This window comes from Neovison vison, chromosome 1 (genome assembly GCF_020171115.1).
Source record: "Neovison vison isolate M4711 chromosome 1, ASM_NN_V1, whole genome shotgun sequence".
Taxonomy (NCBI): domain Eukaryota; kingdom Metazoa; phylum Chordata; class Mammalia; order Carnivora; family Mustelidae; genus Neogale; species Neogale vison.
The window spans coordinates 241,024,109-241,037,874 of NC_058091.1; the positions used below are offsets into that span (position 1 = coordinate 241,024,109).

The 13,766-nt window shown below is 38.0% G+C and overlaps 2 protein-coding genes across 6 annotated transcripts in view; one reads left to right on the forward strand and one right to left on the reverse strand.

Annotated features, from left to right (window-relative positions):
• FAM13B (family with sequence similarity 13 member B) overlaps window positions 1-6,131 on the forward strand; it is a 75,437-nt gene extending 69,306 nt beyond the window's left edge. For all 4 annotated transcript variants that reach the window (XM_044226870.1, XM_044226876.1, XM_044226885.1 and 1 more), the window contains 4 exons: window positions 130-213; window positions 302-465; window positions 1,943-2,044; window positions 3,774-6,131. In XM_044226870.1, coding sequence (XP_044082805.1) covers window positions 130-213; window positions 302-465; window positions 1,943-2,044; window positions 3,774-3,897 — 474 coding nt within the window. In that variant the 3' untranslated portion in view covers window positions 3,898-6,131. The remainder of the gene's footprint in view (window positions 1-129; window positions 214-301; window positions 466-1,942; window positions 2,045-3,773) is intronic.
• Window positions 3,976-13,766, reverse strand: part of PKD2L2 (polycystin 2 like 2, transient receptor potential cation channel) — a 41,527-nt gene continuing 31,736 nt past the window's right edge. Inside the window, exons 13-14 of one of the 2 annotated variants that reach the window (XM_044226914.1) lie at window positions 7,947-8,059; window positions 3,976-4,027 (exon numbers count right to left, since the gene is read on the reverse strand). In XM_044226914.1, coding sequence (XP_044082849.1) covers window positions 3,976-4,027; window positions 7,947-8,059 — 165 coding nt within the window. Of the gene's footprint in view, window positions 4,028-7,425; window positions 7,523-7,946; window positions 8,060-13,766 lie in introns of those variants that run through there. The other variant, XM_044226909.1, reaches the window with a different exon arrangement.

Below are 13,766 nucleotides of genomic sequence, written 5' to 3' on the forward strand. Positions count from 1 at the left end.
TCTCCCTCTGCCTCTGCTGCCACTCTGCTTGCCTGTGCACGCACGCTCTCTCTCTCTCTCTCTGGCAAATAAATAAAATCTTTAAAAAAAAAAAAAAGTTTAAAGTAGAAACCATGTTGATTGTTACAGGGATCTCCATCTTCCAAGCGAAGGGGTCAGATGTTACAACCAATCATAGAAGGAGAAACTGCCCATTTTTTTGAAGAAATCAAGGTAATCCTTAAATCATTCACTGATATCTTTCTTAAAGAAAAAGTTGAGAGCCAAGGCCTATTTGTTTATCTTTTTGATATCTTTTTAGGAAGAAGAAGAAGATGGTGTTACCCTGTCCTCTGAGCTAACTGATATCCTGAAAACTGCTGTACAGGCACAATCTTCATTGGAAAACTCTGAATCTGATGTTGAAGAAAATCAAGAAAAACTTGCTCTGGATCTCCGATTGTCAAGTACTCGAGCAGCTTCTATGTATGTATGCTGGTTTGTGATTTTTTAAAAAAATCTATTTGTATAATGAAAATTACATGCCAAGAAATTCAGTTTTAAGTAATCAGGCACTTGGAGGGAATTAATGTGTGCTCAAGAGATATGCCTCTTTCTTTTAAAGGGTATGGTATATAACTGTCATTCACATTTTCTTTACTAAACATTAGTGTGTTTTAAAAATTTTAAAGAAACTGGGGCACCTGGATGGCTCAGTTGGTTAAGCGACTGCCTTCAGCTCAGGTCATGATCCCAGGATCCTGGGATCGAGCCCCACATTGGGCTCCCAGCTCAGTGGAGAGCTTGCTTCTCCCTCTCCCTCTGTCTGCCCCTCTGCCTACTTGTGCTCTCTCTTTCGGTCAAAGAAATAAATAAAATCTTTAAAAAAAAAAAAAAAAAAAAAGAAACTAAAATCTGACATTTGTTTCATAATAGAATGCTGGAACCAGCGGAGCGTTACCTTTATTCTCTATCATCTTCTGTCCCTGATAATGGTGTATGACAGTGGTCTTCAGCCCTGGCTTCACTTTTTTAAAAAATTAAAGTATAATTAACGTATAATGCTTATATTAGTTTCAGGTATACAGCATTGTTGACTCAACAATTCTGTTAACTCGGTGGTCACCACAAAAAGTGTAGTCACATACAATGTTACTGCAGTGTTAGTGACTATGTTCTCTATGCTGCACTTTTCATCTCTGTGACTTACTTATAACTGGAAGTTTGTGCCTCCTAATCCCTTTCACCTATTTTACCTAACCCCAGCCCAGCTCCGTTCCTCTCAGCCACCCAGTGTGTTGTTCCCTGTATTAAAGAAAATGTTATTGTTTGTTTGTTTTTTTCTGAATTCCACATATAAGTGAAATCATAGGGAATTTCTTTTTCTCGCTCTGGCTTAAATCATTTCGCTTTATACCCTCTAGGTTCCTCCTTGTTAGAAATGGCAAGATTTCATTCTTTTATATGGCCAAGTAATATTCCGTGTGTGTGTGTGCGTGCGTGCGCGCATACCCATACCACATCTTCTTTATCCATTCATCTTTTGATGGACACTTGGACTGCTTCCATATCTTTGCTGTTGTAAATAATGATGCAGTAAACATAGGGGTACATACATCTTTTCGAATTAATGTTTTTGTTTTCCTTGGGTAAATACCCAGTAGTGGAAATACTGGATCATGCAGTATTTCTGTTTTTAAGTTTTTGAGCAACCTCATATTGTTTTCCATAGTAGCCTTGGTTTCACTTTAAGATCACCTGGGAAAAATCCCCCCCACCCCTCCAATATTGATGTAGAGCCCTTACCTGCAGCTATTCCTACATTTAGTTGATCTGGGCTGTAGATTAGGCATCGGGATATTCTAAATGCTCCCCACTGACTTTAGTTTGCAGCCAAGGTTTGAACCTCTGCTAAGAATCACAGTGTTATTTGAATAATGTTTTTTTCCCATTTAAATTTTAGGCCTGAGTTACTGGAACAACTTTGGAAAGCCAGAGCTGAAAAAAAGAAACTACGCAAAACATTACGGGAATTTGAAGAAGCATTTTATCAACAGAATGGAAGGTTTGTTGAACATCACAAAAATTGAGTCGTCTTTCTCCTTGAACTTACAGGTGCCCATATGCTAAATTAAAGGGATGTATAGGAATAGAAGTGAATTGTGCATATAACGATATTACCATTGAAAATAAAAGTAGAACACATACCTTTTTACTTTGAAGGCCTGCTATTGATGGCAAGAAGTCAGAGATAGAGTAAGCAACATCAGATAGAATATTTCAGATGTCCTAGGAGGCTTCGTTGAATGGCAGTTACATTGTGTTTTTGAAGTCTGCATTCTCACCTTTTTGAAGTGTTTGTGAATTAAGATTTTTTCCTTTTATTTTTATTTTTTGTTCTTTTTAAAGATTTATTTATTTATTTTAGAAAGAGAGAGAAGGGGTAGGAGCAGAATCTCTAGCAGATTCCAAGCAGGCTCCCTGCTGAGCATGGAGGCCCAATGTGGGGCTTGATCTCAGGAACCTGAGGTCACGACCTGAGCCGAAATCAAGAGTTAGATGATTAACCAACTGAACCACCCAGGCGCCCCTGTTTTTCCTTTTAGAAAGGGTCCTATAACATGACTGGTATTCTCACAGCTAGTGTGGATTCTTAGACTGAGACCGTTGCTGCTTAGGCTGCATGTTGGGCCATTCCAGGCTTCCCTCTTTTAAGATGTATAACAGAGTGGTAATCCAACAGTGGGCTTCTAAAATACAGTATGGTATGTGCTTTTATCTAACTTGGGCATAGCTGACCCAGTGGAACTCTTTTTAAAAAGTAAGAAAAACAGGGTCGTCTGGATGGCTCAGTCAGTTGAGTGGCTGCCTTCGGCTCAGGTTTGGATCCCAGGGTTCTGGGTTTGAGTTCTGCATCCGGCTTTCTGCTCAGCAGGGAACCTGCTTCTCACCTGCTGCTCCCTCTGCTTATGCTCTTTCTCTCTCTGTCAAATAAATAAATTTTAAAAAGCTTTTTTTTTTTTTTTTAAAGGGAGAATAAATTCTAATTCAGATGGTGGCCAGAAATGAGCATTCTCTTAGACCTCAGAAAAGTTTTTCTGTTTATGTAACTAGGTAGTCTTAGCAAGCCAGTAGCTACATTAAAAATTCCAAAATTTGGGCACCTGGGTGGCTCAGCGGGTTAAGCCACTGCCTTCGGCTCAGGTCATGATCTCAGGGTCCTGGGATCGAGTCCCACATCGGGCTCTCTGCTCAGCAGGGAGCCTGCTTCCTCCTCTCTCTCCGCCTGCCTCTCTGCCTACTTGTAATCTCTCTCTGTCAAATAAATAAATAAAATCTTTAAAAAAAAAAAAATTCCAAAATTTATTTATTTGCTTCGAGTCTTCTATATAGTTGGCAAAAACGGTTAAAAAAATCTGTGTAAGAATGCATTTTTCAAGTACCTTCTAAATGTATGAAATGACTGGCTGTACTCCTCTGCCACTTAATATACACTCAGTGACCTGACAGAGTCTAGCAGTGTGTATCTTACTAAAATATTTGGTTACCTCCTAGTTCTCTGCAGTGATCATTGTTAAGTTTAGCATTATTTAATGTCAGTAGAGAAATTCATCAAAAACAGAAGTATTTTAGGAATGTTCCTTGCAGATGGGGGGAGCTAGTTCTTTCTTACAGAGGAATTTTTTTTATTTGAATTTACATTTGGTAACATTGTCTCTAACATTAGGATAACTTCTGGGACTTTATTTTTCAGATGATTTCTAGAATATTACAGATTTTACTTTCTACCCTAGGAATGCCCAGAAAGAAGATCGTGTTCCAGTGCTTGAGGAGTACAAGGAGTACAAGAAAATTAAAGCCAAACTCAGGCTTCTTGAAGTTCTTATCAGCAAACAAGATTCTTCAAAATCCATATAAAAATATGCTCCTTGAAAGCATCATAAAAATCAGTTGTATTCCCTGAAGCTATCATCGTGTGTTGGCTGGTACTTGAGTTCATTTTGTCAGGCACTCCGAGAGTATCATTTTGTACTTGGTTGTGGTGCCACTAGAGAAAGATGGGAGGGTAAGTAGACCCTCTCTAGGGAGCGTGGTGTTCCATATTAACCACAGACTGTTCTCTCCACCTTTAGCAAACATCCAGTTTTCTTCATTGTTTTGTTGTACTACAGATACACCCTGTTAGCAAAAGACTAGTACTTTATTCTTTCAACTTCAAGAACTTTGGAGATACGAGCTTTTTGTTATCACCAACTTTATTTTTATTATTTTTTTTAATTACTGAAGAAAATTGAGAGGAACATCTTCACATTGAATTCTTCGGTTGCCTTTTTCTTACAGAATGACTGAAAATTTGAAAGAAAAGCCTATAAATGTGCACATATGCAACTATGTCCTATGTTTTCTTAGAAAACCAAAATCAACTGAAATTTCAAGTCCTACTGTGGAACACATTTCTGTTTAATTTCCAAAGTGACACTTTCTCACAGGTAGTATGTTAGCAAAATTTTGCAATTCAGTGGTCACACAGCTCCTGGATGAAGATAACAGAGGGCAGACCAAAAAGTGACCTTGTTTAATAGTATAGTGAAAACACACACCACACATCCTACACAGAACTGAATCATATCACATGCTGCCTACGGGACATAAGTTTCTGTTTGTTTCCTCAGTTACTGTTTATTAGCTGGTGATGATGTGATTTGTCTGGATCAGATCCTGTATTTTTTCCCCCTACCCACCTCCAGATAATGTGAGAAAATAGCCATGTCTATGTAGGAACACGGATGGTGCTCAGATTTGTGTGTTCAATTAGATGGGCCTAAGTTGACGAAAGAATCATTATGCCTGAATTAAATCTTTTCTTCACAAGGGCTGTACCACTGCACTTGTACGTGTACCTTCTGGGGGTTGCATCTTTTTTTCTTTTTTAATTAGAAAAATCCATAAAGAAAACACCCTCTGACAAGGAGCCCTTTTGCTCAGTCACATGCTGTTTAAAGCAGTTCTGTAGTGGTATGCCCCTTGTCATATACTCTTAAGCTTATCTTTTTTTCCTTTGGCTTTGCATGGCTTTTCTTCAAGTACTCTTCTGGTATCATTCTGCTAATCATTTTCACAGATTGGTGACTTTATTTGAGCTAAGAATATAGTCAGTAACAGCATATTCTGGTCAGGCTTATTGTAAGTGTTAATTTTTTTCCTGGTGCTTTTTTGGATTGATGAGTGTCTCACTTTGTGCCCATGTTTTGCATGCATTGACTCATGCATGGTTTTCTTAACTAGCTGATATTAACAGTTCCATATAAAAATGGGGACTTCTGTGACATTCTTTAATCAAGTGAGGGAAGCATGAACCTCAGACTTCTGGCACTCTTACATAGTAAGCACATGAAGTAGCTTGATAATAAGTAGTGTGTCTAGGATTTCACATTTCACCTGTGTGTGCAATGCCTTTTTTGGGGGGGGAGGGGAATGTTCATTGGTGAACATGTAGTTGGGGAATAAAGCACTAAATCCAGCCCTTTTCGTGTGGTTTCCTTTTGATACAGCTAGGTTATTCATAATGTGTACCTAGAAAAAATGAAATTGAAAATGCCAAAAGAAGTATCACTTTGATTTGAATCCAACATGCAGTGTGCATTTAATTTCTTTCAGTCTCTAGAAGGGAGTATATCCAAACATCGAATTTAATGTGCACTGTATATTGTTTTATATGAATGTTTTATATACCACATGCAAAAATGTCCATATGCACTATTTAAATGTTTTAAATAATATATTCCTTCTTTATAATGCTAAATCTATATGAGTACCATATTTTTATAAGTCAGTGGCCTGACTGGTTTCATTTTAGAATTAACAGCTGCTTCATAGTGTTGGTTATTCACTGTTCATGTTTGGCTGCAGGTAGAATAGATCCAAGTGGCATGGCAGCACTTACATGCTATGTGACAGTATTGTGTGTCATAGTTGAGCAGTAGGTGGTAGAATTAGGCAGTTTGTGATAGTTTTACTTTGGTACAAGTAAAAACTATATCTATATACAAGCAATATATAGATATATATGACCACCAATATAATTGCATTGCTGTGTCTGGCACTTCATTGTATAGACTTTTGTAATAAAAGAACCTGAATGTTCCAAGTCATGTAAATGTTTTTTGTTTTGTTTTCACTAGATGTTAAAAAGACCTTAAGTGTTTCCTTGCCTTAATGTTCTTAGGCTTTGTTTGAGTTACCTCAGCGAGGGACCATATTGGGGGACAACAGGGTTGGCAAACCACTTGACTGGCTACAGCTCTGGGGTTTGGTAAGACAAGGAAAGGCTATGTTGATTGCCATGTGGAAATCTAGGGAGAAGATACGCAGGGAGAACAGTCAGCATTTCTTGTTGCAGTGAATTACCCTACTGAGCAAACTTGAGGTACAGTTTTCTCAGAGAAGAGGCTGGCCGGAGGGAGGGGGGTAGATTTAACATCTATTGAGCATCAATGTGGAAGTTGAGTACTATGGTCAGATGATGTTGTTTGGGTTAAGAGAACATATGGCTCTTCTAGGAGGGCTTGTATAACCCACTAAAGAAATTAAAAGAGTTACTTCACACAACTTGCCAACCACCCAGACAGGGCTTTTTGCAGTACCCCCCATTCCTACTTCTCATACATTAATTTGACTTCTCATAACCCTGATACTCCTACCTTGCTCTTTATTTTTCAAAGTATATTTTGCTTTTTAGAGTAGTTAAGAAAAACTTTTATAAAACTTTAAATGAGTTACTTTAGGAACTTTCTGGATGATTCCAGTTTGAAAATAATAGTGAAATATTTGTAGATGATTGGTCTTCTACATTTTAGCTTTTTCTAGGTGACCTCAAACTGGGAAGAATGGAGGTAAGCTTATTTTATTTGGGGTCTTACAGAATGGTTTTCCCAAATCCCAAGTATTTATTAATTTATCTGTAGCCAGAAGAAGTTAGAACCTGGTATGTGATGAAAAAAATCAACAGTTTCTATATTCTAGGTAACACTGGGAAAACTGTCTTTACCTACTTAGTCACCTATTAATTAGAGATCTTCCCCATGAACCATAAGCAGCATTATTTTGTACTTTATCTTCACATTGCTAGAATTTAATGAATCTAATAAAATCCTTCATGTCTAACTGTGTGTCTAACTCTGGACACGTGCTGTAATACACATGGCTTGTATAGTAGGTCCCATTCAGGGGTACTTAATTTCTGGAAATCTTCTGAGATTATCATAGACTCCGATGATAGTTTGCTGATAGGTGGTGTAGTGTTTTTAAAAATGTACCTGTAATGGGGACATGTTTAGTAAATAGTGCAAGGATAAATTTTTGTCAGAAATGCTCAGATAACAACAACAACAAAAAAAACCACCAAACCCTCAGTGATCATATCAGAGGTTCTCACCTGCACATCTCTCAAGCTGGTAGAGTTGAAATCTTTCTCATCACTCGGTTTAGTTTTAGACTGACATAGTGTAATTCTTTCTCCAGCTCCACAGCATATAAAAAGAGCCTAGAGAATAATTTAGAAGGAAGCAGAGAATGAGTAACATACCTTTGTGCCTAAAGAGTCAGCAGATTATTCGTGAAGTACTTGGGAGTGGGAGGATAGTATTTCAGGCTTCTAAAACATGCCTAGTGTGGCCAAGTTTGGATCTTTTATTCTAAAATTGGAGAACAGTGTTTGCTATGCATATCAAATATAAATGGCAGTACCTGTTTGGAGATAATAAGGATAAAAGCAATTGGTTTCACTCTCACCTTAAATTTAAACAAATAGAGTCTTGGGCTTTCTGCTTAAATTCAAAGTTAGGTAAAAATGAGAAAAGCAGTGCCATCTTGGTAAGGTCTAGTTTCAGGGGAAAAAACAACGTAACTCATGGCCTCAGTCCCCATATCAGGATATCCCACGGTTCTTGGTTAGAACATATACTTACTCTCGAAATTCCTGTTGAGTGACTGGCTGGTAGTCATCTTGAATTTCTGCAGAATAATACTTTTTCTCAAGCCTGTCTTTCCACTTTTTCATCTGCTTTGCACTTTCAATCTCCTGTCAAGTCAGAGGACAAGCATAGTTGGTACCCAAGCATCATGGGGTTGATCATCTTAAACTGATCTCTCCAGGGCTGTGGTTTTGAGCCCCACTGGAGTTTTGCCCTTCCTCGCTTTAAGATCTGTGCATCAGCAAATTCACTTGAGAGGGCTTGATGTTAGAACTGTTCACCAGAGTTAAGGTTTTTTTAAAACTAAATATCATCAGCTTGTTCTCGTTTCACTGCCTCTTCCCCTCTGACTCTGCAGCTGAATTTCTCATGTTCTCTTGTTCTTCACTTGGGTGAAGCCGAGCTGTTCTTTTCTGTACTTCTGCTGTGTAATGAAGCAAATGTATTTCCAAGTATATCTGTGGGTATTTGCCCTCCTAGCTGCTTCAAACCAGACCTCTGCTGTCTATCAGCCCCCAGTCCCCTTTTCAGGATTACTGCATCAATTTTGCACTGCAGTCTGCCTACAGACCCCAAAATAAGTTCCTCATAACAGAAAATTCTTGTTGCTACATTTGTCTCCTTAAGAGTCCTTCCTTTGTTTTGTCCTCACTACCACCCACTTCCCTTTTAGTGTTCAAATAACTTCCGCAACTTCAGGAAAAATGCACTCTTACGTTGTAGAAACTAGAGACAGCACTTAATTTAAAAAAAAAAAAAAAAAGAAAGAGGAGGGGTGCCTGGGTAGCTCAGCCAGTTAAGTGTTTGCTCTTGGCTCAGGTCATGATCCCAGGGTCCTGGGATTGAGTCCCGCATTGGGCTCCCTTCTCAGCAGGAAGCCTGCTTTGCCCTCTGCCTGCCACTCCTCTTGCTTGTGCTCTCTCTCTCTCTCTCAAATAAATAAATAAATAAATGTATGTTAAAAAAAAAAAAAAGAGAGAGACCTTGCACCCAGATATGATCCACAGACTTCTCAGTGAATCAGAACCATACTGCCCTGCTTCAGCAATACTGTGAAGTACCAAAGTTGATCCCTTTATAAGGATTCTGATGACTTGGTCCAGAGAGGATGGTGGTGCCTAAGTTGGTACACTCTTTATTTGATAAATGTGTGCTGTTCTGGTCAGAGAGATTATCAGACAGTGTCTGTCCTGTAAACCAACATGGCAGAAGTAGGAAAGGATGGCTTTTAATCTTCCTAGTTTTATTTTGGCCACATTGTAGCATTCATGTTTTGACATAACTCACACTTTTAATGTGGTGTTAAAGTGGTAGACCATGCAACTATTTCTAAATGACCAGGCCTGTTATAATATGGATGTGGTAGTAGTATGGGTTAAATGGACTGCCTAGTAAACTTGACTCATCCTTTTAAAAAACCATCTCAACCATCACTATATGAAGCCTGCCTTGATGTCCACAGGAAAGTGGCACCCTTTCTTAAAAGCAAGGTGGCAGTTCTGGGGGCATTTTCTCCCAAGTTTCAAGTTCTAATCACCTCACCTCTTCCCTATAGATGTTAGCTGTCACTTACTGTCGTCCCTGCATTAATTTAGTGTTCACAGTGGCTGTGCTATTTGGTAGCCAATATCAGAGATAGTATGCTTCCACCAGGGGACATAATAACTGACTGCGAATGTGAGACTACCATCTGGCCATTTGACATTCCTCAGGCTGCTGACCCACCAAGCAAACAAATAGGTACTCCCTGAACTGAGTACCAAGGGAAAATTGGTTGCTGCTACAAAATAGGTGCAGAGAGGGCTATATTTGGTATCCAGGGAATTCTCTGGGGGATTCCTGTTTTATGTCCAGAAATAAACTATATAGTTTAGGGATGCCTGGTTGGTGTAGTCGGTATGAGCATGCAACTCTTGATCTTTAAAACTATATGTAGTTTTAAACATTAAGTTTTTAAGGAATTGTGATATCATTAAGAAAGGTCTTAACATCACCCAGAGATAGAGGTCTTAACATCACACAGAGATAGACAAAATTACTGTTGGGATTTTGCTGCTTCCTTTCAGGGGAGAGGACAAAAGTGCCTTCATTTGTATAAAGGATAGTTCTACTTTATTGGATGGAACCATGAAAGATAGTTAGTGTCATTTTATGCAAGTTCAAATGTGTATACTAAATAGCCAAAAGGGTCTTCTGGACCTACTATTTAGCTGATTTCTCTCAACTCAAAATTTGCCCTTTTATGCTCTATGATGCTAGGTCTCAGGTTTTACAAGCCTCTTTCCCCAGACTCTGGCTACTGGCTTGTTAGGTTCTGCCTTAGTGGAGGATGGCAGGGTGAAGGATTTGGGTTTTCATCTCTCAGCATTGTTTCTGCAAATGGTAGTCATCGCCAGCAGCTGTGGTTGGCACCTGGCTACTGCAGTTCAAGGTCTTTAGGCATTCCCAGAACCAGGCTCATCATACTCCCTCAGAAACAGTAGCAGCAGGAGTGCGATGGGGATTACCTGCAGAGGTCTGAACAACAGCTCCGTAGGCGGCTTCTCTAAGATGAGGTTCAGATAACTTCACTTTTTGCAACCTTAGCCTTGGGTGTGGTAGCATCTTCCTACAGTATGAGCTGCATCAGTGTTTTTACTTTTTCTGCCTTCCAGTGCCCATGTAACCAGTCCCTTATAGTAATTTTTTTCTTTTTAAAATATATAATGTGGGGCATCTGGGTGGCTCAGTCCATTAAGCATCTGCCTTCAGCTCAGGTAATGATCTCAGGGTCCTCGGCTCTCTGCTCAGTGGAGTCTGCTTCTCCCTCTCACTCTCCCTTTATGCTCTCTCTCTCTCTCTCAAATAAAATCTTAAAAAAGAAAAAATAATAAATAAAAAATATATAATGTGTATTCCATTTTTCTGATTAGGTCCTGACTGAAAGTATATATTCATATTTGATCAAATGTATTTTTGTATCTTTAAGGGATGTATTAAATTTTCTTATCTTGGTTTTAAACACATTAATTCTTTTCTATTTTGTTTTTATTTTATTTTTGCATTTTCTATTTTGTTGCTATTACAGAGTATTTGATTATGTAAATTATTTTTTATTATTGCTATATTAAATTCTTGTACTTGCATACCTAGGAAACATGCATACCTAGGAAACTTAAAAGAATCATATGTCAAGTAAATGTTGTTTATATCTCCCAATTCTTACCCTTCTAGTTTATTTTTCTTAATTATTTTTGGCTGATCCCTCCAGTATATCCTTTCTTGTTCCTGACATGTCCAGTGTTCCCCTGTTAAGTAAGGTGCTAGCTTAGAGGTGAAATAAATAAGTTTTCACCATATCAAGGAAGTGTCCATTGATTTCTGTTTTGTTCTGTTTTGTTTTTTTTTTATTTTGTTGTCCCCCTAAGATTGGATGCTTAAGCTTATCAAATACCCAGCATCTGTGGAAAATGATCATGCAACTTTCCTTTTGGATCTGTTAATGGAATGGATTATGTTAATTAGTTGATAACCAATCTAGTCTTTCAACCCTGTTGAATCGTGATATATTACTGTGTTCTGTTAGATTCTGTTGCTAATACTTTATGTAGGATTTCTGATCAAAATTTGGAAGTGATATGTGTTTGTGTGTGTATATATAGTTATTTTTATGTGTGTATGTGTATATACATACACATATATAGTCATTTTACATAATGACTGTATAGACATTTAATAAAAGTAATTTGGAGGTTTTCCATTTTCCCTTTTTTTCTGGAACAGTTTAAATAGATTGAAACTCTTTATTCCTTACAAATCTGATAAAATTCCTTTGTGAAGCATTCTGGGCCCGATTTATTTTTCAGGTAGCTCTGATGACTTTATACTACTCTACAGAGTAGATTTGTTTAGCCTTTGTAAACTCTGTTCTGGGCTCAGATTTGGTTAATTTATTTTCAGAGAAAAATTACCCACTGCATTCAGTTTTTCAAATGTTATTTGCATAGAGTTATACGAAAAAGTCTCAGTGATTTTTTTCCAGGGTATGACATGAAGATTTTGTATATGTAAAAATTATGAAATGATCACTGTAGTAGGTGTAGATAATAGTTAACATTCATCACTACACAGTTACAGGTTTTTTTTCATGTGATAGGAATTTTTAAGATCTACTCTCTTAGTAACTTTCAAATATATAATATGGTATTATTAATTGTAATCATCATGCTGTACATCCATCCCCAGAACTTATGTTATAACTGGAAGTTTGTACCTTTTAATCATCTTCACCCATTTTACCAACTCTCCACCCCTCCTCCCCTTGAATCACCAGTCTGTTCTCTATGAGTTCAGTTTTTTGTTGTTTGTTGTTTTTAGATTCTACATATGAGATCATACAGTATTTATCTTTCTCTGACTTAAAATATTTCTTTTTTTAAATAGTTTGCATTTTAAAGATTTTATGTATTTATTTGACAGAGAGAAATCACAAGTAGATGGAGAGGCAGGCAGAGAGAGAGAGAGGGAAGCAGGCTCCCTGCTGAGCAGAAAGCCCGATGCGGGACTCGATCCCAGGACCCTGAGATCATGACCTGAGCCGAAGGCAGCGGCTTAACCCACTGAGCCACCCAGGTGCCCTGCATTTCCCTTTTTTTTAATGGCTGAGTAATATTCCTCTCTGTATATCCATTTCTTTATCCATTCATTCATTGATGGACGCTTAGGTTATTTCCATCCCTTGGCTATTCTAAATAATGCTGGAATGAACATGGCTTGGATATCTCTTAGAATTAAGCATTTGTATCCCCTTCAGATAAATACCCAGAAGTGGAATTACTGATAATCATATGTTCCAGTTTTAACTTTTTGAGGAAACTCCGTATTGTTTTCCACAGTGACTGCGCCAGTTTTCATTTCCACCATCAGTGCACAAGAGTTCCCTTTACTCCGCATCTTTGACAATACTCGATATCTCTTGTCTTTTTGACAACAGACATTTTGATTAGTGGAGGTGATAGCTCATTGTGGTTTTGATTGACATTTCCCTGGTGATTAGTAATGTTGAGTACCTTTTCATGTACCTGTTGACCATCTCTGTCTTTTTTGGACAAATGTCTATTCAGGTCCTCTGTTCATTTTCCAGTTGGATTGTTTTGTTGTTATTGAGTTATATGAGTTCTTTACATATTTTGGATAGCAACTCCTTATCAGATGTGTAATTTGCAAATATTTTCTTCTATGCAGTGGGTTGCCTTTTCATTTTGTTAATTGTTTCCTTTGCTACACGGAAGCTTTTAGCTTGCTGTAGTCTGTTTTGTTTTTGCTTTTGTTTTGTTTTTGCCTTTGCTGCCTTTGTTTTTGGTTTCAGATCCAAAAAATCATCACTGCCACCGAAGACAAGGAACTTACTGCCTATGTTGTCTTCCAAGAGAATTTTATGGCTTTGGGTCTTGAAGTCTTTAATCCATTTTGTTAATTTTATGTAAATTTTATGTAAGATATTGGTCCAGTTTTGCTCTTTTGCATGTGGCTCTCTAGTTTCCCCAGCACCATTTATTGAAGAGATTGTCTCTTCCCCAGTGTAAATTCTTGGCACTCTTGTCATAAATTAATTGGTCATATATGCGAGGGTTTATTTCTGGACTCTCTAGTTTATTCCATTGGTTTTGTGTCTCCTCTTATGCAAATACCAGATATTTAGATTGCCAAAGCTCTGGGTTTTGTTAGGTTTTTTCCTTGTTTTTTAGAGAGAGAGCACAAGCTGGGGGTGAGAGGGGTAGAGGGAGAAGGAGAAAGACAATCTTGAGGCTCCATGCCCAGCACAGAGCCAGATGC